Source organism: Leucopleurus acutus (assembly GCF_964270905.1).
Source record: "Leucopleurus acutus genome assembly, chromosome: 3".
Lineage (NCBI taxonomy): Eukaryota > Metazoa > Chordata > Mammalia > Artiodactyla > Delphinidae > Leucopleurus > Leucopleurus acutus.
The window spans coordinates 19,035,449-19,058,934 of NC_139145.1; the positions used below are offsets into that span (position 1 = coordinate 19,035,449).

The 23,486-nt window shown below is 50.6% G+C and overlaps 1 protein-coding gene across 1 annotated transcript in view; it reads left to right on the forward strand.

Moving 5' to 3' along the window:
- COL23A1 (collagen type XXIII alpha 1 chain) overlaps nt 1-23,486 on the forward strand; it is a gene marked incomplete at its 5' end in the record, with an annotated part of 352,130 nt that overhangs the window by 296,769 nt on the left and 31,875 nt on the right. The window contains 2 exons of the mRNA XM_082837159.1: nt 10,016-10,023; nt 11,597-11,623. Coding sequence (XP_082693285.1) covers nt 10,016-10,023; nt 11,597-11,623 — 35 coding nt within the window. The remainder of the gene's footprint in view (nt 1-10,015; nt 10,024-11,596; nt 11,624-23,486) is intronic.

Here is a 23,486-nt window from a genome sequence, read left to right on the forward strand (position 1 = left end):
CACCTTCAAGCACACTAACATATGTACAGTGGGGGTGCTAGAAGGACAGGAAAAGAGAAGGGAGCATTAAAAAGTTTTGAAGAAATAATGGATGAAAGCTTTCCAAATTTGCTGAAAACATTAATCCACATATCCGAGAAGCTCAATGATCTATAAGTAAGATAAATGCAGAGATACAGACCCAGACACATTACAGTAAAATGCTGAAAGTCAAAGACAAAGAGGAAATCTTGAAAGCAGCAAGAGAGAAATCACTCATCCATACAAGGGAACCCCAATAAGATTAACAGCTGACTTCCCACCAGAAATAATGGAGGCCAGAAGGCAGTGGGATGACCTGACCTATGCAAAGGACTAAAAGAACGTAGAATCTTATGTCCAGTAAAACTCTCTTTCAAAAATGAAGGATAAACAAAATTACATAATGGTGATGGTTGCACAATTCTGTGAATATACCAAAAATCATTGAAGTTTATACTTTTAAAAGAGTGAATTTCATGGTATGTGAATTACATCTCAATAGAACTAGTTTTTTGGGTTTTTTTTTAATCCAATGAGTTTACTTTTCACTTAGGCTTCTAATCAGCACCACTGTCTACCCTGCAGTGTCTGAGTAGGGTGATTGCCAGAGCAAACCTCCATGCCAAGGCTGGCCAACTTGACCCGGAATTCCAGGGATACAGCCTTGTACCTGAGAGTCATCACAGCCAAAATGCTGGAGGCCCATCTGAGATGCCGTTTCAAAAGGAGACTCTTCAAACCTGTTGTGTAGTCAGGGTTTGTTCGGCAACATGAAGCCAAACAATGGAAAGCCACCATCTGTGTTTCTCTTCTTTCTGCATGTGTGTGTGTGTGTCTGCACAGAATGCGTGTGTGCGTTAGAAACAGAGAAAGAGAAAGAATGCTATACTGTGATTGCAGCCAGCATTGGGTTTTGGTGCCTCCTATGTGCCACTGTTGTCCCAGGCACTTTATGTATACACAATATCTTACTCAATCTTCATAGCAGTCCAGAGAGGCAGAGATTGTTACTCCCCACGTTTCCCAGAAGCAGACTTTGCATCAGAGAGAACAGGCACTTGCTCAAGGTCTAGAGCTCATCAGCTGGAGAGCCAGGTTCTAAGGCCTCAACACTCCCTGGCAGTATCGGCCTGATTAAATCCAGGGCCTGAGGCCTGACCTAAGTGTCTGGCTCGCTGACTCAGTATTGGCTCTGGATTTGCTAACCTCTAAGCCTTATTTCATCTACCTGCAAACTCAGTTGAAAAGCCTTGGCCTACTCTGCTCCACTGGGGAAACCCCAGAGAAGCATGGCTGAAGGTCATTTCCTCATGGGTGAGTGGGTTTCCAAGGGTCAAGAGCCAGGACCCTGTAACCCAAGCTGGCTGAGTGGGAAGAGGCAGAGGGCTAGATCTGAGCCAGGGCCTGTTGGGCAGATCAGGGAGCAGGCACAGTGGAGTCAGGAGTCCAGGCAGAGCCCAAGAGGGGCAGGTGTGGGCTGTGAGCAGGGACAATGACCCCAGCAGCCTCAGGCACTAAGGCCAGCCCCCAACTCCAAGAGTGCAGGCTGCAAACTAGCCAGGCTGTGGGAATTCTTCCCAGTTTGCTCTTCCAGGAATATAGGCTTTGGGAAACACTCAGGAAAAGATCATCCCCAGAAGAACTAAGAGCTCTAGGGAGGCATTGTAGGCCCCAGACCCTCCACCCACTTCTGCTTACCTGTCAACTAGCAGCTCATGCACCCTCCGAACCTTGAGGTGTGAGAGGATTGGCTCCCAGTTTGGGAAACGCTATCCTTGTCGGGCCACATCAGTTCAGTTAAAGAGGATCCAGAATCATTGAACCCCCTACTCCCTCAGACCCATTTTATTTATCTTCCAAGTCATCTGGCTCTTATTTAATTGCTCCCACATTCCTGACAGCAAAGGCAGCAGATCCAGCCAGTGCCTGGAACACATGCTTGAAAGCTGTGTGCAGAATGGGGCGGGCCATGGCCAGACCACCACGTGGCCTCCTGGAGGCCCTGAAGCCAGCCTTACTTTCTAAGCAGGGAACCCCTGGACAACCTGAGCCAAGCCCTCCGTCCCATGTGTCACTCTTGGCTGGCCAGCGAGTCCATATCCGGAGGCTTCCGGCAGCCACAGCACAAACCCTGTACAGTCGGCCCTCTGTACTTGCAGGTCCCACATCCGTGGATTCAAATAACCACGTATAAGAATTTTGTTTTAATTTCCAGAAGGTTCCAAAAAGCAAAACTTGAATTTGCTGTGCACCAGCAACTATTTACATAGTATTTACATTGTGTGAGGTATTATAAGTAATCTAGAAATGATTTAAAATATACAGGGGATTGTATAGGTTATATGCAAATATAACCATTTTATACAAGGGATTTGAGCATCCTTGGATTTGGGTATCCTGGGGAGTCATGGAACCGATTTCCCAGAAACCAAGGGCTCAGCACTCCTTCCCTTCTCCCCTCTCGTCCATTCAGCACGAATTTACGAAGTGCTTGTGCCTGCCTGGCCCTGTTCTAGGCCTCGGGGAAGCAGCGGGAAGCCAGGCACAAAGGGCCCCAGCTCTCAGGGAACTGCCGTACTGGTGGGGCTGACAGAAAATAAACAAAACACAAATAAGTGGATTTCAGGAGTAAAGACTGATATGTGCTTGGAAGGAAATAGCAGCCAGCTGTGATGGAAACAAGTGCGTGAGAAGGGTGAGGAGATGTCTTCAGTTTCAGGGTCATGAGGGCAGTCACAAAGGGGGGGTGTGAATGTCCTGGGGCAGAAGAGGGCTGGCCCCTTGGGGAACTGAGAGAGACAAGAGGGACCCAGTGCTTAGCCGAGGCTGATGGAACAAGGAGCAGGGCCACATGGGAGCGCTGTGCCTCCTGAGAGTCTGGATGTTATTCCACTTAAATGGGAAGCCCTGGGAAGGGGTGGTCATCTTTAAAAGGCCCTTCTGGTTGGTGGGGTTGAGGTGCCAAGAAGAAGGAGGCTGTAAGGATGGTGCCAATGCCAAGTGATGGTGACTGGTGATATGGTGCCAGCAGGGCTCAAGAGAGGTGGTGGCTTGGTGTGTTTTAGAATCTCTTAGATGGGCTAGATGTGTCCTGTCCCACCAGTGATGGGATCAGTCTCTGGAATGCTGCCATTCCCACTCTGAACACCCCTCTGGGGAAGTGGAAGGTGGAAGGTTTGGGGTCCCACAGCGCTGCTTCCATCCTGAACTGCTCCCCACTAGCTAGGTGACCTCAGACATGCCACGCACCCTCCCGGAGACCTCAGGGGACACTCGGTGAATGTCAGAGCTCTTTCTGCCAAAATAGTTTGCACTTTGTTAGGCTTGAAGTCAAACTGCCTGGGTCATGCCTGGGTTCAGCAGGACATGACCCTGGGCGTGGTAACCTTTCTGAGCCTCAGTTTCCTCATCTGTAAAATGTGCTGGTGAGGTTGCAGCAGGGGTTAAATGAAAGCTGATGGTGGAATTCCCAGTGCGTGATGAGCCCTAAGTGAGTGATGGTTACTCTTGCAGCTCCTCCTTCATCTCCTGAGCTGCACCTCACACCAGGCCCCGGACTCCACTCTCAGGACCCCAGGTCCTCAGAATGATAATCGCAGTCTGAGCTTTCTTGGAGAGAGCTTGGAAGTGAGTGTGAGGAAAGGCAGCAGAAGCTGAAGGACCAGACAGAAACACAGCGCTTACTCCAGCTGTTTTCAAGTTAAAGTTTATTGCCTTGTCTGACTTGGTAGCTATATACGTGTATCCAATGGCATCAAAGAGTCCATGGTGAAAAGTCAGTCTCCCCTGCCACTGCTGTCCTCCCACCATCCCGTTCCCCTACTCGGAAGTAACTTGATGACCACATTCTTCTCTCCACACCCAGAGATGTTCCATGTTTATACAAACAAAAGTCTACCGATTTTTTTAGCACAAATGGCTGCCAGTTAAAAGACATGCCTTTTCAAAAATGTAACAATATGCCTGGGAGATTATTCCGTATCAGAAATACAGAACTACTTTAATCTTTTTCACAGCTGCATAGTATCCCATTTAGATAAGCCTCCCATCCCTTCTTTTTTTCTTCCCCCCCCCCCCAACCCCGGTACGCGGGCCTCTAACTGTTGTGGCCTCTCCCGTTGCGGAGCACAGGCTCCGGACGCGCAGGCTCAGCGGCCATGGCTCACGGGCCCAGGCGCTCCGCAGCATGTGGGATCTTCCCAGACCAGGGCACGAACCCGTGTCCCCTGCATCGGCAGGCGGACTCCCAACCACTGCGCCACCAGGGAAGCCCCATCCCTTCTTTTAAGCAATTCCACTTGTACTGTTTCTAATGTCTTTATCATCTCAATTAGTTCTACAATGAGTATTCTTATACACCTGTCGTCTTATATATTTGTTAATATATCTATGGAATACGTTTCTAGGAGGATCATTGTAGCAATTGGCACAAAAATTTTTAATATTAATTAGTATTGCCAAATTACTCTCTGTAGAGAATGTACCAATTTATCCTTTCAACCAATGTGTGAGGTGACTGTCCTCATTTCCCTTGATATAAGTCATCAGATTTTTTTCACTCTTTCTAATCTGATATGATTATAGTTTTAATTTTCATTTCTTTTATTGTGAATGAAGATTTCCTTTTGTTTTGCAACCTAAAGGGCTGTATTTTATGTGTACTCTCTATTCATATCTTTTGACCATTTTTCTATTTGATTGTTGATGTTTTTAGAGTTGATTTGTAGGAGCACTTTTATATCAAGGTATCTAGCCTTTGTGACATGAGTCAGAAATATGTTTCCACTCTGGCTTTTGACTTTGTCGACAGTGCTTTCTGCCTTGCAGACATTTTTGTTTTTGTATGGTTGGATCAGACTTTATGTCATAGCTTCTAGATTATGAACTGTACTTGGGAAAGTTTGCCCCTCTCCATGGTTAGAAAGGAAATTTTCCTCTAGGATTTTTATGATTTTTTTTGAGGCATGTAAATCTTTGATCCTCTTGGAATTTATCGTGGTTCATGAGGAGGTATGAATCCAACTTGACTTTGTCCTGATAACCACCGGCCTGCCCACCACCCTCTATTAATAACAGCTCTCATCCCAGCAGTTCGAGGGGCTCAGGCATAGGGGCAAGGGCAGATCACAGCATAGACGGGGCTTTGGATTTGAGCCTCTGTCCTAAGAACAATGGGAAAGTGAGGAGTGGCGGGACGGGAGTGCCATGATCAGATTTGCATCTAGCCTCCGAATGGAGACTGGAGAGCATTGGGCCAGCATATTGGAAGCCATCTCTGATCCCAGGTACATCCCTTTCACTGCTAGTGGGTTTCAGCTCCTGGGTCTCCAGTCCTCTCTCCAACACCACTTCTGGGTGAACTCCTAGGGATCTTGATATCCGCATAGAAGCCCCTCATACCCTTGGCCTCTCACACCTCACTCGTGATTGACGGCCTCAGTTCCTACTTCACTGGCACAGTTGGAGCAGTTGGAAGAAAACTTCCACAAACCCCACCTGCACAGCCACACACCTGCATGCACTGCCTCCCTGCTTATTGCCACAGATGGACTATCTAGGCTCCTGAGCACAGCCAGTGCCACCTCTTATGCCAGGGCCAGTCCTTCTTGCCTCCTCAGGGGCATCGCTCCAGGAATCCCCCTTTCTCCAACATATCGAGTCTTCCCCTTCCAGCTGATTGTGCAAACATGCTGCTGTGCCTCTCATCCTGAAGAAATCCCTTCTCTGGACTCCACGCCACCAAAGCAACTACTCCATCTTTGCTCCCCTTTGCAGCAGAACTCCTAGAAAGCTCTCACTGTCCACATTCCTCCCCTCCCCTTCCCATCAGATGTCCACTCCTGTCACCCTTCCTGTCTGTGGCCTCTGCATTGCTAGGCCCAGCCATCAGGTCTCAGTCCTCACCTCACATGACTGTCAGCACTGATCAGCATGGGGATTTTGCCATCCCCCTTGATGCACTCCCTCCACTCAGCTTCCAGGACTTCCTTCTCTTTTGCACCCCCTTGTAACTGTTGGAGTGCCCCCGAGGGCCAGGGGTGCACAGCTGAGCTCCTGATACTTCCAGCCAAACCTGCCAACCTACAGTCTCCCCACCTCTGTTGATGGCAACAGCATCCTTTCAGTCACTCAAGCCAAAATCTTCCTTGACTCATGTCTCTTCGACTCCACAGTCTAGAGAAATCCTCTTGGCTCTACCTGCAGAATCAATCCAGAATTCAGCCACTTCCACCCCCTACACCACTTCCACTGGCTGCAAGCCACCATCACCTCTCCCCTACATCACTGCAATAGCTGCCCCACATGGTATGACCCTTTTAAAACATAAACCAGGTCATATTATCTCTGCTCAAAACCCTGCAAGGGCTCCCATCTCAGAAAGAAGATAAAGTCCTACAAATCACCTACAAGGCCCCCCCAATCTGCCTCCCAGCACTAATAGTGCCCCTTACCCTGCTCTGCTGCCTGTCTCTTTCCATGACACTATCGCCTTCCAGGTGATGTACTGTTTATTATGTTTATTGTATCTCAGCTGTCCTCTCACTAGAAGAGGACAGGGATGCTTAGGACAGCGATGTTTGTCACGTTCACTGCTGTATCCCACTTTCCCAGAACAGTAGGCACTCAGTGAATGTCTGTGGGACAAGTGAAGAGGGTGATGAGTGAAGAAGCTATTGCAAGTCAGGAGATGCTGGTAACATGGATGAGGTTGTGGTATTGGGGAGAGACCCAAGGGGATGGGCTTCAGAGCAACAAACAGTGGATGTGCCAATAGAGCATGTTGAGAAGGACTCCTCATTTTCCCATTCACCAGCTGGGCAGGAGGGGATGCCATCCACAGAGACCAGGAGCTGGAGAGGAGCACATTTGTGGGCAGAAGATTGTGAGTGTGACTGTGCATCCCTCTTTGAGGAATCATGGGATTATTCAAGGGGAAATCAAGCAGGCAGCTCAAAAAGGGAGCCTGGGCCTCAAGGCATGGTCAGGACTGGAGATCTACATTTGGGACACTTCCACCTATTGTAGCCATGAGCATGGAAGAGCTCCTTGGGAAAGATGGAGAGAGGAGACTGATGAGCAGGGAACTGAAAAGAAGAAAGCTTAGACTTGCTCCCTGAGGAACCTTGGCATGTGAGGCTGGGAGAGGAGACTGAGTCAGCTGAATAGCCAGGGAGGTGGGAGGACGTGTCTGTCATCTTGGAAGCCAAAGGAGGAGAGCACTTCTAGAAGGAGGGAGAAGATGAGTCCAAGGAGGAGAAGAAATCCTGTCAGGCTTATTGATTGGAGGAGGTCGTTGGAGACATGGTGAGTGCCATTTTGGTAGAAGGATAGGAATGGAATCCAAACCGTAGGGTCATGAGGTGAGTGGAAGGTGAGTGAGAGGAGACCCCCTCCTTCCAGCAGTGCAGCTGTGAGGGAGAGAGGAGCTGGGGCCGGAACAGAGGAGGGTGTGGAACAAAGGATGGTTTCTCGTGTTCAGAGCTGTGGGAAAGGATATGCTTGAAGGGCAGGCTTGACCAGGGGAGCTTGGGGGCGGCAGGGTCCCAAAAGGAGGAGGCGGGTCATCTCCTCTGAGTTGTCAATGAAAATAATCAATAAACAATCTATAAAAGGCATAGAAAAGAGTTTTACTTGAGCCAAACTGAGGAATATAGCCCAGAAGCCAGCCTCACAGATAACTCTGAGAAACTGCTCTAGAGAAGCATGGTTTTTAGCACAGTTTTATGTCTTGTCAGAACAAAGAACCACAAACAAGTCAGGGATACATTCCTTCAAGGTTTCAAAAAAACAGATCAGCAAGTACACAGTGAGTCAGTATGGCTTTGGCACCTGGGAAGGGAATCTTATCATGAAAGGAGTACCAGCATTGGTGTCCCAGGAAGGGAGGCATTTAATCTTTATTTTTAACATGGACATTCTTTACTTCTGGTCAATGTGCCCTTTTCTTTAATAATTAAAGCAGGTGTACAGTGTATGTTTGATAGGCCACAAACAGGATGTTTTAGTTAGCAGAAAATCCAAGTTAACTCATGTATAAGCCAGAATGACTTCCCCATACCTCAATATGTGAACATTTCTTCTATCAGAGTTAACCTGAGGGGCACGGAGCAGAGGCCAGGCACAGGTGCAGGTACAGGCAGATGTGGGCGTGTGGCATCAGAAAGGCAATGGCAAGTCCATCTGGTGGCTTTTATCTTTTTTGTAAAACAGAGAGCAGGCTGAAAGAGAGATGCCAGCTGTACGGATGTCCACGTGGCCAACAACCTGCCCGGCCCCTAGTCTAGGCTTAGGGAACACACAGCCCACTCCCCCGCCACGTTACGTTCTCAGGCATTAGCACCATCATGCATTAGTTTCTCAAGCGAAAAATCATTATCTCATCTCTCTCCTTCCTCTATGCCCGATGCACCTCTCCACTCATCCTCCACCATTAAATCCATGAGCAAGTAAGTCCTGTCTGTCCTCACTGATAAGTACCATCTGACTCACTTCTCTTCTTCTCCACTGCCAGCCCCCAAGTCCAGGCCACTGTCACCTACAGGGGGACAACTGCAACCCATCCTCATGCCCACTCACACTCCCTCAAATCACTCCTCTGTGCAAAACTCTTCAGTGGCCACCACTGTCCTTCAAATCATGCTCCGCTGGACAATGACGTGGAAACGAGATGCTGTGGTCTGGCTGGCTTGCCTTCTCCCCAGGCTCTCCTCTGCTGCAGCCCGCTCAGTTTCGCCTGGACCCTAGATGCCCAGTGACCTTGGCGTGTTCAGAGCTTTTCCCTCCTAGCCACGCGCTTCCCTCCCTGTTCCTCTCCCCGATAACTATTCCTCACCCTCTGAACTCAGCCTAGCCTCCCGACCTGAGTCGGCCCAGTCTGGCTCTGGCCCCTCATTACGTGCTGGGAGCTTCCTGTGCTTCCTCCTTGTGTCGTTGTTTTCTTAAGTATTGATCCATCCAAGGAAAATTCTGTGAGTCGGAGATCTTGCCTTTCACCATTGGTCCCATTAACCTGCACCCAGTGGCGATCCGTAAATATGTGTGGGCTGGCTGAGTGCCGAGGGCCGCCTCCCTGTGCCGGCCTCACTCTCCAGACTGAGGTCTGGGGCCTGCCAGGAGAGAGCAGAGGAGTCACTTGTTTGGCAGCAACATGGCTTTAGTGGAAAATGTGTAGGATTTGAGAGTCAGGAGATTTCCTTCGGGGATAAATTCCACCCCTAACCAACTATGTTGCCTTCGACCAGTCATTTCTTTCTCTCTGAGCCTCTCTGTGGTCATCTGTCACATGGGTATGTTCATCATACCTCAAAGATTGTTGAGAAGGTCAAATGCTGTCATAGATGTGCAATATGGTTTGCACACTGTAAGGTGAGGAACACCTGAGTGTTCTCCATGGGGCAAGTCTCAGCTTGCTGCACCAGCCTTCCCTGCAGCAGCCACCTGTGCTTCCAGACTCGCCCCCTTCAAATCCCCCATGCGCAGCCAGGCTCGGCACCGCTAACCCTGGAGCTGGGCTATGGGCCCCCGACCCCCCTACATGTCAGCTTCAGCCACACACTCACACATCCAGTGCACCTAGGAGTATTCTCACCTCCGCCCAGAATGTTTTCTTTCTCAAGTCTCTCCCTTTCCACGGAAATGAACCAACCCCTAGTGAGTTCCAAAATTTGTTCTTCAAGCAGGAACAGGTCTGATTCCTACACTGCCTGCCAAAACCCAACACGGATGGGCCCCAAGCAAGAAGCAGCAGCAGCCTCATGTAATGCATGCAGGAACCAAAACTTGCTGGATTGTCTTTACCAGGCACACGCCCACCCAGCCACTCCAAGGACAGAGGCACTCCCTCTGCCCTGCCACTTGGCTTTGGGGCCAATGACAGCATCAAAGCCTTGCTAGGAGGGGTGGCCAGGAGCTGTGTGAGAGAGTGGCCGGCCTGGGCGAGGGGACCCTCTCTCCCTTTGATGCTGACTGTGGCTTCTCTGCTTGTGTTTTGCAGGTCCTCCCGTAAGTGTCCTGGATTATGCTCTCTGTTCCTGAAAGATAAGACATTTTGTTTTCTCTCTGTGTAGCACTTTCATGAAAATAATATTTGATTAGAGTGGTCTGTCCTTAAAGTTAAATTCAGTCCCAGACAGGGCCATATTTTTTTGTGATTTGTAGATGAATGCAAGCACAGGATTCCATGGGCTTGACTTGCCCAGTGAAGCATCCTGTGACTGTTTTCCCTGCAAGAGAGCTGACATGAGCCTGGCTGCTCCTCACCAAATCTCTGGCTCAGCTTGATGCACAGCAATGCAAGCACCATGCCCATATTTCCTAAATGTTCAGCAGCAGTTGATCTGTGTAAACATTTTCGTCTCACATGCTTTGGCAGAAAGAGCTCTGGAGTCAGGCAGTTATGCCAGGAATATGTTGCGCCTGACCACTAGATCCTGGGGTCCGTTTTCCTTCTTTGCCAAAATATTTGACTCTCTGGGTTGGGCAACAGAGACCTTGAGAGAACAGCTGGCCAGTGAGGGTGCTGAGTTTGAGAAGCGTGTGATTGGTGCCCAATCCACAGCAGCCCCGGAAATCCCATTCCTTCTCCAAGACACGTGAAAAGTCTGCCTTTGATTCATCTTGGCAGTTTTTCAGAGCCTGATAAATCCTGATGAATGAATTCAAAAAGCGCATTGACAGTCCTCTTGAGCCAAAATTAACCTTCTAAAGGAATTCCTTTCAGATGAGCAGCTTCGTTTTACTTCCACTTACCATGATTCATTTCCCGATCAGCACCCTTCAGAATCTGGACCTCTTGATGCATGTAGCAGCACCACATTGAGCCAGAAAGTGAGAATGTCTAGATTTATGGGCTACGAGCAGTTTTTCACAGTTGAGTCCTTCCTGACTGTCACATGGAGGCTAGCCTGCGTGAACTTGCCGAAGTGTGTAATGCAGAGGGCTACGGAGAAAATTTGGTTTTTTGTGTTTTTTTTCTTTAAACTTGGCTTTTAAACGACTAAGTGGATTAAACAAATGCAGAATTCTCAAGCTGCAACCTGAGATGGATGCCAATGTATGGGACACTGGCGGGACAGCCACTGTTCCGAGCACATGGGGTCAGAGAAGCATCCAGTAGCAGTAAACGTGCCCCCATATCTCTGGTTTCCAAGGCTGTCTTCCTCAGGTCACCCCATCCCAGTGGTAACAGACGGGAAACCCATATCCTGCTCACTAGGCCCCAGATCAGGCCCCATTTAAGGAGCATTTTCCATGGTAACTGTGATGCCACCCTCCAGAAGCCCACAATCCCACAAGGTCCTTGCCATGTGCCTTGGCTGACGTGGGGAGGACACATGTGGTATGTGCCCTGGGGGCCCCTCCAGCCTGGCCCTATGAGGTGAGGAATGGGTGCGCCATCCCCCAAACCCACTGGAGCCTTGCATCCCCCCGCTTGAAGGAGTCAGTTACTAGCCAGCAGCCTCTGCTGCAAACCCTGCAGATATTGGGGGGATCTGGGGCCCTGACTGAGTTCTAAGTGTTGCCATATGGTTTTCTGCCGAAAGTCTAATTATTAATGACGTATTAATTACCACAGGGGCAATCAGGACGAGATGGCTACCCGGTAATTTGCCATATATTTTTTTGCTCTCTTTGCCCTTTACTCTCAAGCCAGTATTCTTCCTCTGTGCCTTTATTTACCTGTCTGCACTCCTCTCCTCCTCCTCCTCTGCTCCTCAGTGGCTGTGGTCTCTCTGTGGAGGGAGTAGCGTTAGCTCTGTGAAGATGCAGGATGTGCAGATCTGCAGGGCCCTGGCCTGGAGGGAACTGTCTGCAGCTCTAGCTGCCTTGCAGACAAATCAAATAGCCTCCAAGAAAGAGTCTCATTGGCGTGCTGAGTCCACCCAACACTGCTCTTCCTGGCCAGTGTGTCAGCCCTGAGCCCAGGGTCCAGCCCTTGGCTGTGGAGTGAGTGCCCTCCTGTGGGCGTGGCTGCCAGACTCTTTCCAGTGGACAGAAGACTCCCTGTCCCAGCCCACCATGTCCTGTCACCACTCGAGAATGAGAGACTGGTTAGTTCCAGTTTGGCCTTTTTGGTGTCGTTACTTCTCAGATCTTTTACAATTAAACCTAAAAGTTAGCTTATACTTGGAATGGATTTCCCAGCCTGGGCTGAGTGAGCACCACGTCAGAAGCAAGGTGAAATATGGCTGTGCCACTGTCCAGTCCTGCACGGAGATTAAGGCCCATGATAGCAGCATGCAGAAATCCTGATAAAGAAAGAGCAGAGGGTAAGCCTGGTGAAGGAGAGCATGGCAGGACCATCCTGTTGGGAGATTTGTTCTGTGCCACAGGCCAGGAGGATTCAGGGAGGGAAATGTTGATGGATTCAGAGGACGCTCTAGTGGCCAGCTCTGTCCAGAGTCAGGATTGGCTGGCAGTGGAGGGCGGGGTCAGGGGGTGGGTGTCCCCAGTCTTGCAGGAGCCACCTTCCCAGAAGGCTGTGGAGGGCCGTCCAGCCCTGAGCATCAGAGAGACCTGGGCATGGATTCCAACCCTGCTGCCTCCTAGCTGGGTGACCTTGGGGAAGGCTCTGGTGTTCTCTGAGCTTTAGTTTCCTGTTCTGTGAAATGGGGTCATGCAAGGCCTCCCTAACAGCACTGGAGTTGGGATTAATTAAGACTGAAGAGGTGATGGCTACACAAAATGGGTCACAAACCCAGCCTACAATTCTTGGTGGAAACTTTGGGGGGCATTTACCTCATGTCTCGAGTGGTCTGTGCTCCACCCACCCAGGCAGCCAGGGCAGCTCCCCCAGCAGCAAGCAGCCCAGCCCCTCAGACCAGAAACATCCTGCTCTGTGTGGGGTAAGAACGAAATGCGAAGCCGGCCATGATCCACCTTCACCCCACAGGAGCACACAGGGGATCAGGGCACCGCCACCTCCCAGCAGCCTTTCCTGATTGGCCCACACTCCTAGACATGGCAGCTAGAGTCTTGGGGAACCACAGGCTTTTGCTGGAACATTTCAGCCTCGTGTCCTGGGCCTGCTCGCTTCACTAGCTCAGGAGCATTGGAAACTTCCTGACAGAACCACTCCTGGGATTACCTAGTTACCTTTTATACTCCAGGGTTACTCTTGATTGTAGGTGCCCGTGTCCAAAGGGGAGTGGGTGGGTGAGTGGATTTCTTCCCTCTTGCGCATTGTTGTCTCCTCTGAGCACACATGACCCAGGCTGTGAGCATCGGAGAGGCTGCTGGCTGATTGTGGGAATCATTTTCCTTGGGCGAGGGTCAGGGGACTCCAGACCAGCTGCCAGGGGTCCAGTCTACCTCCCACAGAGCTTCTTCCCCTCTGCCACCATCCCTGCCCTTCCTCCCAGGACGGAGCAGGCTGGGGGGTGGCCAGCAGGCTCTGTGGGTGATGAGTAGGAGTCCTCCTTCAGAGTTAGGCAGCTGGGAATTGAATCCCCTCACAAGCTGTGAAGCTGGCGGCAAGACCCTCAGCAGCCCTAAAATCTGTTTCCTTCCATGTGAAGAAGAGAGCTGGGACTTAGGTAAAGTGAGGTCACAGCAAATGGTGGTCAGGTGACTAAGGCCATTACAGGGCTGTCAGGGAATTAAGCCTGGTGTTTAGTGTATGAGGTTTTTGGCACTGAGCCTGGGTCAGAGACAGGGCTCTGTGAATTTGGGGTGGGGAGGCCAAGGGAGGGATGTGCATGCAGTGTGTCCACCTGGTATGAAGTTGGGAGCTTTCTGGGAAGGGAGCAGGTTAGGGCCCAGCAAGCCTTCCCCACTGCCCGTTTGCAGACAGCACTGGCAGCCCACGCCCTTGGCCCCTTAAGCTTCTCATCACTTGGCAGCCCTGAGAAGGCTGGGCCCGGTGAGGGGTGAGGAGAAGCTGGTATCATACCCACAATTACCCCAGGGCTGGGTTGCCCCTTTTCCTGAGGTCGCCCACCCCAGTTTGCATGCAACTCCACTTCCACACAGATCTGGGCATCTTCCCTGACTGGGCTGGCCTTGCCTGCTGCTGAGTTCAAGGTGTTTGTGCCTCCAGTGCCAGGAGCCAGCCGACTCACCCAGCTGTGTGCCTCCAAGCACCCTTGTTCCATCAGGCCGCACAGGCTGTCCCTTCGGTGGAGGGATACAGGGTGGAAGTGACACTCCGCCTGGCTTTCCCCAAAGGAGGGAAGCAGGCCCATGTGGGCAGGCGGAGGTTGGGAGGGAATTCTGTAGGCTCAGGGCACCCATGTGTTTTAAGCTGAAATTCAGCTCTCTCAGCCTGTAGAGGGCCTGGCTCCCAGCCCAAGCTCTGCTGACAGACCGGTCCATGCGCTTATCCCAGGGTTAGGGCAACCCCTGCAGCACAAGGGGCCTGGCCACATGAGAGGCACCTCGTGTACTGAGTATTCACGGACTTTGAGTCTGTCTGACCCCAGTCCCATCCTGGCTCAGCTGTGTGGTCTTGGGTACTTGGCCTCTTAGAACCTGGGGAGATCACACCTACAGAATTGGAGACTTAAAGGGGGGAACACACGCAGAGCCCAAGTGCAGCATGGCAGGTGGCAGCCCCTTGATAATACCTCTATCTTTCCTCACCCCACAAAACCTCGAGGGAAGGAAAGACAGGCTTAGGAAATCATTCTGATCCACCAACACACATTGGCAGCATTTGGAAAAGAAAATGGCTTTGAACAGTCAGTTTTAGAAAAAGTTTTTGAGGCTCCTTTCTTTTTCTTGAACTAAACTTCAAGACCAGCTTCAGGCAGTTTTCTGTTATGTTTTTCCTTTGTGCTAAAAACATGTCACTTCCTAAAGGGAAGTAAGAGCAAGAAAAGAGTCAAGCAGGATGCTTGTGGTAGAGACTGTGCCGGCCTCATATTCTGGATTAATCCAGTGTGGCCCCTCACCCCGTAAGGAGACCAGCTGAAACCAGGTCCATATATGGACCCGATAGGGGCTGTAGGGGGACAGGGCCATAGGAGCTAAGCATGTCTGTGGGGCAGGCTGTGGACTGAAAAGGGCCTCAGTCACCTTGTCCACAGCCTCCCTGTACAGAGGCCAGCCTGTCCTTTTCTGCTGCCAAGGGTTCATGAATAGCTCTCTGCTGATGACAAAAGAAGCATGTTTTTTATAAAACCTTCCCAAAATAGAGAAAAGCACAAAAAAAGAAAAAGCAATCGTCCATAATCCTACCACCCACAGATAAGTCCCCTCAATATTTTGGCATTTGTTCTTCCCATACTTTTTGTGTACAAATTTGTTTTTATAGTTATTATTCTAAAAATGGGATTACAGTGGACATACGTTTTTGTGGCCTATTTTTTTCCACTTAACATAGCATGAGATTTTTCCACATCATTAAGAATTCTTATAGAAAGTAATAGCTGCATAGCATTTTTTTTTTTTGGCAGTATGCGGGCCTCTCACTGTTGTGGCCTCTCCCGTTGCGGAGCACATGTTCCAGACGCACAGGCTCAGTGGACATGGCTCACTGGCCCAGCCGCTCCGCGGCATGTGGGATCTTCCCGGACCGGGGCATGAACCCGTGTCCCCTGCATTGGCAGGTGGACTCTTAACCACTGCACCACCAGGGAAGCCTGCTGCATAGCATTTTATCACATATATAATTGATTTAACCAGTCTCCAAGTTATATTATTTATATTGACCATCTTTCACCCTTGTAGTCAACGTCATGGGAATTAATCTAGGCTTATTTCCATGATTATCTCCTTTGTTTGTTTCTTTTGTTTTTTGTTTTTTGGTGTTTTTTTTGTGGTACACGGTCCTCTCACTGTTGTGGCCTCTCCCGTTGTGGAGCACAGGCTCCGGACACACAGGCTCAGCAGCCATGGCTCACGGGCCCAGCCGCTCCGCGGCATGTGGAGTCTTCCCAGACCGGGGCACGAACCCGTGTCCCCTGCATCGGCAGGCGGACTCTCAACCACTGCGTCACCAGGGAAGCCAAATGATTATCTCCTTTGAATAAATGTCTAGAAGTTGAATTGCTGGCCCAAAGGGTTTGCACATGTTTAAGGCTTTTGATGTGTACTGCCAAATTGCCCCCCCGGAAGCTGTGCTAATTTACATTCACACCAACAGCACATGAATGCTGCATGTTGCCCCAAGCCCTGGCCAATCATGGGTATTATACTTTTAAATCTATGACAACATAAGTTAAAAATTTATGGATATACGTATGTATCTTGTTTTAATTTAGGGTGTATTTTCGTTAGAAGCACAGTCTCAGAGATTAAACTAGTGTTGATAAATATTGTGTAATTCTAACTGCCATCTGGTGGTAGAACTTGGAATTGCAGGTATAGAATTTAAAGAGATCACCAGCATTTGAGAGCTTTCAGATTCCAATTGATCCAGGGACAGCAGATATCATGCAGTCAGACACACACGGGAGAATTTTGAACTCAGAACATTGTCAGTACAAGGTGGGACCTGCAGAGGAGCCCTGGGCCCAGGGGCTCCTGGGGTAGTAATCAGGGGTAGTAATCAGCATTTATGTTGATAAAGTGATTTTGCCATCTCATAAATAGCAGGCTTGGCTCTGTTCAACAAATACAGAAGGTGTATTGTGTACTAGGGTAGCACAAAAAGAATCAGACCCAGTTGCAGCCTTTGGGGAGCTATGGGGGAGGGGGACCAACAGCCAATTTACCATGGGATAGAGAGGGAGGGACAACTTGGGGTCACTGTGACCTTCCTAGAGGTTTCTTCTCACAAACTCTTTTTTTGCACTCCAAAATGTGGCTTCTGTCTAGGACGAAAAGACCTGTCTGTCACGCAAGGCTCAGTATTGCCTACATCTTGACTTTGGCACAGAAGAAGTCTCATCATCTCCTATTTACAACATCGAAATCCTCACATTTCCTCTTTTTTGGTATTTGGACTTTTTTGACTCAGCATTGAGCTTTAGTGACTTTCGCATTTGTTTTACACCTTCAGAATACAATTCAAACATTTTTGAAAAATGTGTATTTGGTAAATCTTCCAGGGCTTAAGATTTGTGTATTTGAATGTATGAGGAGAGTATTAGGTTGTGAGGTACATAGAAATGATGAAACCCAGTGAGGGCCAGTGGTACAGAGGCCCTGGAATGGGGGAGCATGCCCACTTCAGAAACACTATCGGTCATTGTCTCTGTGCCAGGTGCTTTTCTGGGTCTTTGGACTAGCACCAAACAGGAGTGACAAGGCCCCTCCCTGTAGTGAGGAAGAGAGAAACAAACAAGTAATAAGCCAACAAGATAGCTTCAAGCAGTAAAATGTGCTAGAGAATAAAGCAGGGGATGTGATGAGAGGGCTGACTGGGTGGATGGGTGGGTATAATTTGGATTAAATAATCAGAAGTCTCTTGGGGAAGATGGCATTTGAGGTGAGACTTAAATGATGAAAAGATGTAGCAATCTTTGAGGGGGGTTGAGAAATGCTCTGGCAGAGGAAGAAGCAAGTGCACAGGTCATGAGGTAGGAACAAGCATCGTGTGTCCAGGGTACGTGCGAGGCCAATGTGGCTCGAGTGAGCGAGCAAGTGCCAGGAAATTGTAGAAGGGGAAGTCAGAGAGGTCTCCAAGGCTCTGTGGGATAGAATCTTATAGGCCACGGTGAGAGGCTGACCCAGGCAGGAGGCCAAGGAAACTTGGCTCTGTGTTTACAGAAACTACCTGTCCACAGAGACAGCTGCCTTGACAAGGGTGGGGAGTCTCTCTCCTCCCAAGGGAGCTAGAAAAAAGGACTGTCCACTCTCATCCCCCAGAAGCCTTTCCAACGGGCCTGGGAACAAGTGCACAGACCAAGTGCTTGCTGGGGGCATGATTGCCCGCATTCCCACCCTGGGAGATTGATGGTCTCGGCCCTGCTGGACAGAGGAGGAAGCTAGGCTCAGACATTGATAGGACTTGGCCAAGAGACAAGGCCCACCTGCATGGCAAAGCCCGGATTAGCACGCAGCCTGAAGACTCTCCATCACACCAGCCACCCTATCAGTAAGCAGGTTGTGGCAGCAGACCAGGGCTCAGACTGTCTGTGCATTGGCAGAAGGGTCTTTCTCCTCTCACCACCCAGAGAAACAGATTATTTGGGGTGAATTTTCTGTTTCTCTTCCTCATCCCTATTTTTATCTGGCCCTGGAGCTCTCTCCCCATTCCACCCCCATTATCAAATTGTTAAGACCCTTTCCTGCTTTCCATTAAAAAAACAAACAAACAAACAAAAACAGAAAACCAGTTCTAACTTAGATGAAGAAGAAAATTTCTTCATTCCACCTTCTTTCCTATTCCTCATCCATGTGTCTGTATCATAGCGATTATTAGAAATTAGGGTCCCCCTCGTGGTGAAATGTCCAATTCTGTTTCCCTGGCCAGGAGCAGCTGAGTGAAGCAAAGAGACCACAGCCATGATCAAGTCCCTTTCCACCCCTGCTGGTAGGCAGTCACTTAGCCCTTCTGTCCACATTTGCAGTGTGAAGCTTGGCCTGGATGAAAACATTAGGGATTGGATCTGTGCAGCTTTTCACAGTTTCAAAGTACATCATATCCCTGGACATGATGATTTGTGCCCATTTTGTGGACTGAAAAACTGAAGCTTAGAGTGGCCATGCCACTTTTCCAGATCTCACAGTGACAAGCACATGGGGCCTGGCTTCCCCCTGAAGACTCCCTAGACCTTCCCACACAGAGACATTTATGGCACAGTGGGTAAGCCTGTAATGCATCCAGACAGGGCCTCGGACCCCACAGAGGAAGGAGGAGCTAACTCTGCCTGGGACAAGGGGAGGCTTCATAGAAGAGGGACAGTTGGGGCATGTCTTGAGGGATGAGTAGGAGTTTGGCACGAAGACAAGGTAAGGAGGCGTTCCATGCAGCACCAGCACAGGCACAATGTAAACGGCAGGGGGTGAGATGTGGTCCCATGTGCCAGTGGACAGTGACTCTGAGGGAGGGCAGGGAAAGGCGGGAAGATGATGTTGAGTGAGGGGCCCCCACCCACCCAGAGGGGTGTGGGCAGAAGTGTATATTGGAAAGGCCTCCCTGGCTACAGGGCAGAGACTGGAGGAAGGGGGTCCAGGTAGAAGGCAGCTACAATAATATCAGGCACTGAAATAAGAATGTCCCAGTAAGGATGGAATAAAAGGGGCAGACTGGAGAAATGAGGGCTGGTGGGAGTTGCAGGCTGGCTCTGACAGGTGAGGGACCAGAGCCAGAACTCCTCATGCTTGGCAGCACCCAGTTCCCCAAGCACCACCTATCTGGGGCGGGGCGGGGACCAGGCAGAGCTGCACGTTGTCTCCAGAATCAGTCATGGGGGCATCAACAGCCTAGGCCCTGGGGGACAGCATAAGCTCTGAGCAGAAATGTGGGATACGAGACAGGGCCTCTGCCTGGGACCAGTTTTGCAATGAATAACTCAGACTGTTTGGAGTTAATCAAGTGAACAAAAAAGGACCGCAGGGCACCACACATTCATATGCTGTTTTGCACTCTCATAGTTCAAAAACAGCTTTGATTGTAATAATATAATTAGTTAAATGATTCATCTGTAATATCCCAAATTCATCTGTTTTTAGATTTCAACATCCTACATCTCATTTTCATCTGAGCCTTGCAGTGCTTCTCCCCATCTCCCCAGATTCTGGGTGGAGCAGGGAAGGGATGAAAGCAGATTTTCCAAGCCCCACTAATGGCCCCCAGATTGGAACCTTGGGGAGCCACAGCCGGGCCCCAGGGAAAGGCCACTGTGCTGACCTTTCCTCCCTCCTCCCCAGGGTCCCTCGAAAGCCCAGGACAGGTGCTCCTTCACCCAGGCTCCTTGCCTTGGGCCCATGCTTTATCCCATGTCCCTCAAGTGTCACATGTGGGGCAACCAAAGGACCAGAGGGCTGAGCTGCTGCTCCTGCCCCCGGTTCCCAGATGCCCTGCTTACCCTCGGCAGCCTTTTGTATCATCCTGGCAGTGGCCCGGGAGCCCCCAGCCCCAGATACAAAGCTCCGAGGGAGGTGCCATCTTCCCACATCCAGCTCTGGGATTGCTATCAGCAGGGACAGGCCATGGAGGGCCAGCAGAAGTTGGTCCTGCCCTTTGCAGGTGTGACTGTGACAACATCTTTGCTGGCCCCTCTTCCCACTTCCCCCAGGCAGCAAAGCACCCTCACCCCCCCCCACAGGAAGAACATGTTCACAGACCTGCACTAAGCCACTGGGACAAACTCAGGTCTTCCAAGTAAATAGATTTGAGAGAAAGCAGTTATTTGGGGTATGAAGCTGGTCCACCCAGCTCCTCCTGAAATCAGGGATTGGCCCCCTGTCCTGCCCATGCAGTGAAGAAAGAGTGGGCTGTGGGGCTCCGCAGACCATGTGATCTCAGGCATGTCCCTAACCCCTCTTCAGCCATTGGGGGAGCCAGGTAATTGACTCCATGAGAGCCCTAACACTGGACATACAGGCTGGGTTCAGTGACAGTTCTTGCCACCGTGATGATCACTGACCCCAGCAGGGGGAGCCCTTGAGTGTCCCCAGTGCCCAGCTCCCAGGATGTGGCCCAGAGGGCAGGAGTCAGCGGGTGCCTATGACAGCCATCAACAGGTCAAGAGTGCCCTCTGGTGCTCCCAGGCCAGGCACAGGCATCAGTAGGAAACTGGACATTCATTCATAGAAGAGTTCCCTTGACAGCTGGTTCACTCAACAAATATTTACTGTGTTCTCACTATGTATGAGGCACTTTGTTTGGCATTTGGGATACAATTAGTGAGAAATACATCTGGAGTCCCTCCCCCCGTGGAGGCTGTGATTGAGTGGGAGAGAGAATCAAAATTCAGGGCCAGGAAGGAACAACAGGTTGCTGCGAGTGTATTTGACCTGAGCCTGGCCTGGTGGGAGTCGGGGTACCGACTCCCAGGAAGGGAGGTGTGAGCCGAGGTCGGAAGGCCAAGTAGGGGCTGACAAATGGGAGCTTTGGGGGAATGTCCAGAGAGAAGGTACACCCAAGACAGGCCTGGCTGGGAGGGAACAGGAGAGTGGGGTCAGGGGCCAGCAACCATGGAGTACCCAGCTTCATTGAGCAAGTGGTTGCCTCCCTAAGGGACCACAGGGTGGAGGGAACTTGCAGTAGCATCCAACCTGGGAAGGTCCAGGCTTAAACAAAAACTTTGCAAACCTATCAGGCTGCCCAGGAAGCAGTGAGTTCCCCGTCATTGGAGGTATACAAGCCAGGGCTGCATACCCATCTTTCAGGAGGTACATCTAGGGAGAGGTTGGCCCCAGTGGGTCATCTTCCGTACAAGAGCGGGTTCTTCCACTAATGGGTCCTCCCTTTTGGGCTACTTAAACCCAAACTCAGTGGGACAGGGTGGCACGAGCCCAGCCGGGGAAGGGGGTACTTCAAAGATTCACAGACATCCCTCAGAGCCAGGCCTCTAGTGGGCACTGGAGCCTCGGGGACAGTCACAGTGGGGAGGGGAGGCATTGGGAAGACAGAGTAGAGGGTCAGTAACGGAGGAACTATGTGGGATGAGGGGGAGTTGAGGAAGACTTCTCAGAGGTAACACGTGAGTCTGGAAGGAGGACCATGGAGGCAGAGGAGGGGTCCTTGAATGTCAGGCCAAGGGGCACTGCGGCTCTGCCCTGAGGGTGGGGGTGAGGCTGTATTAGGTGCTCATTAGATGAAGCCAGAGAGGGATGGTGAGGTGGGAAGCGTGCGGGGTTTAGGCAGGAGATTTAGGCTTATGTCCCAGGCCAAGATGGCCATGCCTGGCCTCCCCAAGCTTCAGTTTCTTCATCTGTGGAATGGAGGTAATAATGGCACCTGCCTAACAGGGCTGTGCTCAGGGTCAGTGACATCCAGATGAGAAAGCAAATGTGTATGTCTTTTAGTTCCACCCCTTTTCCTGGATTCTTACTCCAAAACTGGCCCAGCACATTACAGTCACACTCATTCAACCCGTTTGTGTGCCAAGCTCCAGGCTGGGCACTGTCATCTATAGGAAACCATTCCATCCACACCACACCCACTCTCCAGAGGAGGAAACAGGCTCCAGGGAAGTTAAGCAGTTCACTCCAAGGTCTGCCGGGTAAAAACAAAACAATCAGAATGACCCCCGCTCCTTCACTGTGTAGGAAGGATGGGCATGTGGGGATAGGAGGCAGGGAGGCTGGTGGAGACTGGTCCAGAAGAGAGGTCAAGTCCTAGGCAGGGGTGAGTGGGGGACTGGATGTGGACGTGGTTTGGAGAGATGGTTCAGAGCTAGAATTGCAGGCTCACAAGCTCATTGATACATTGCAGGGGCCAGCCAGGTGAAGAAATAGGGGAAACTGGCTGGGTGCAGGAGAGTGTAAGGAAAAGTTGGGCTTGGGAGGAACTGGGGGGATACATGCCCCATCTAAAGGGGGTGCTGCAGCTCAGCCCAAGCAGGTCGATCATTACCACATCTCCTAACATATCAAGAGAAGCTGGAGGGACTTCCCTGGTGGTGCAGTGGTTAAGAATCCGCCTGCCAAGGCAGGGGACACAGGTTCTATCCCTGGTCTGGGAAGATCTCACATGCCACGGAGCAACTAAGCCCATGCGCACAACTACTGAGCCTGTGCTCTAGAGCCCGCGAGCCACAACTACTGAGCCCACGTGCCACAACTACTGAAACCCGTGCACCTAGAGCCCGTGCTCCACGAGAGGAGCCACTGCAATGAGAAGCCTGCTCACTGCAACAAAGACCCAACGCAGCCTGGAAGGAAGGAAGGAAGGAGGAAGGGAGGGAGGGAGGGAGGGAAGGAGGGAGGGAGGAAGGAAGACATAAGTTTATTTTTAAAAAAGAGAGAGAAGCTAGAAATACAAGTTTTATACAAAATCTTTGGATTCTTAAGGATTCCAACCAATCCATGAACAGTGGGTGACAATTGTGTCATCCATGGAAACCAAACAGGGCCTACCCCAAAGCCCAGGGTTTCAGAGAGGCTGGAAATTCAAACATGAGTGAGGATGGGAGGAAGCAGGCGAGTGGACCCACAGACTAAGGCTCAGGGCAAAAGGGCAGATCAGGAGTGTGGCCTGGGGCATCAGGGGTCCCTGCAGAGCACCCGCTGTCACCTCTGTGTCTGTTATGAGTTCTCTCAGTCACTCTGTCCCCTGGTGTCTTGGTAATGCTGTGTCTCAGTCCCACCGCCTGAGCTGGGCTGTCCTAGGCAGGCCACTCCCCTTTAGACTGCCTCCATCATGTAGTTCCAGCCACAATGGGACCGTCACCCTTCTGATCCATCCTGCTAGATCTTCACCCTAGCAGAGGCTGCCACCAAAATGGGTGCCTCAGCCTGTCTGCTATTTCCATTGCCTTCCATCAGACCAGCCCCATGTGCCTGAGCTGGAGATACCAGGCTAGAGGCAGCTCTCAGCAGACAAGCTCCATTCACTGATCCAGTTTCCATCCTCCCACACCCAATGGGAGTCAGGTCCATCACTACCCTTCACCCCACCCTGGAACAAT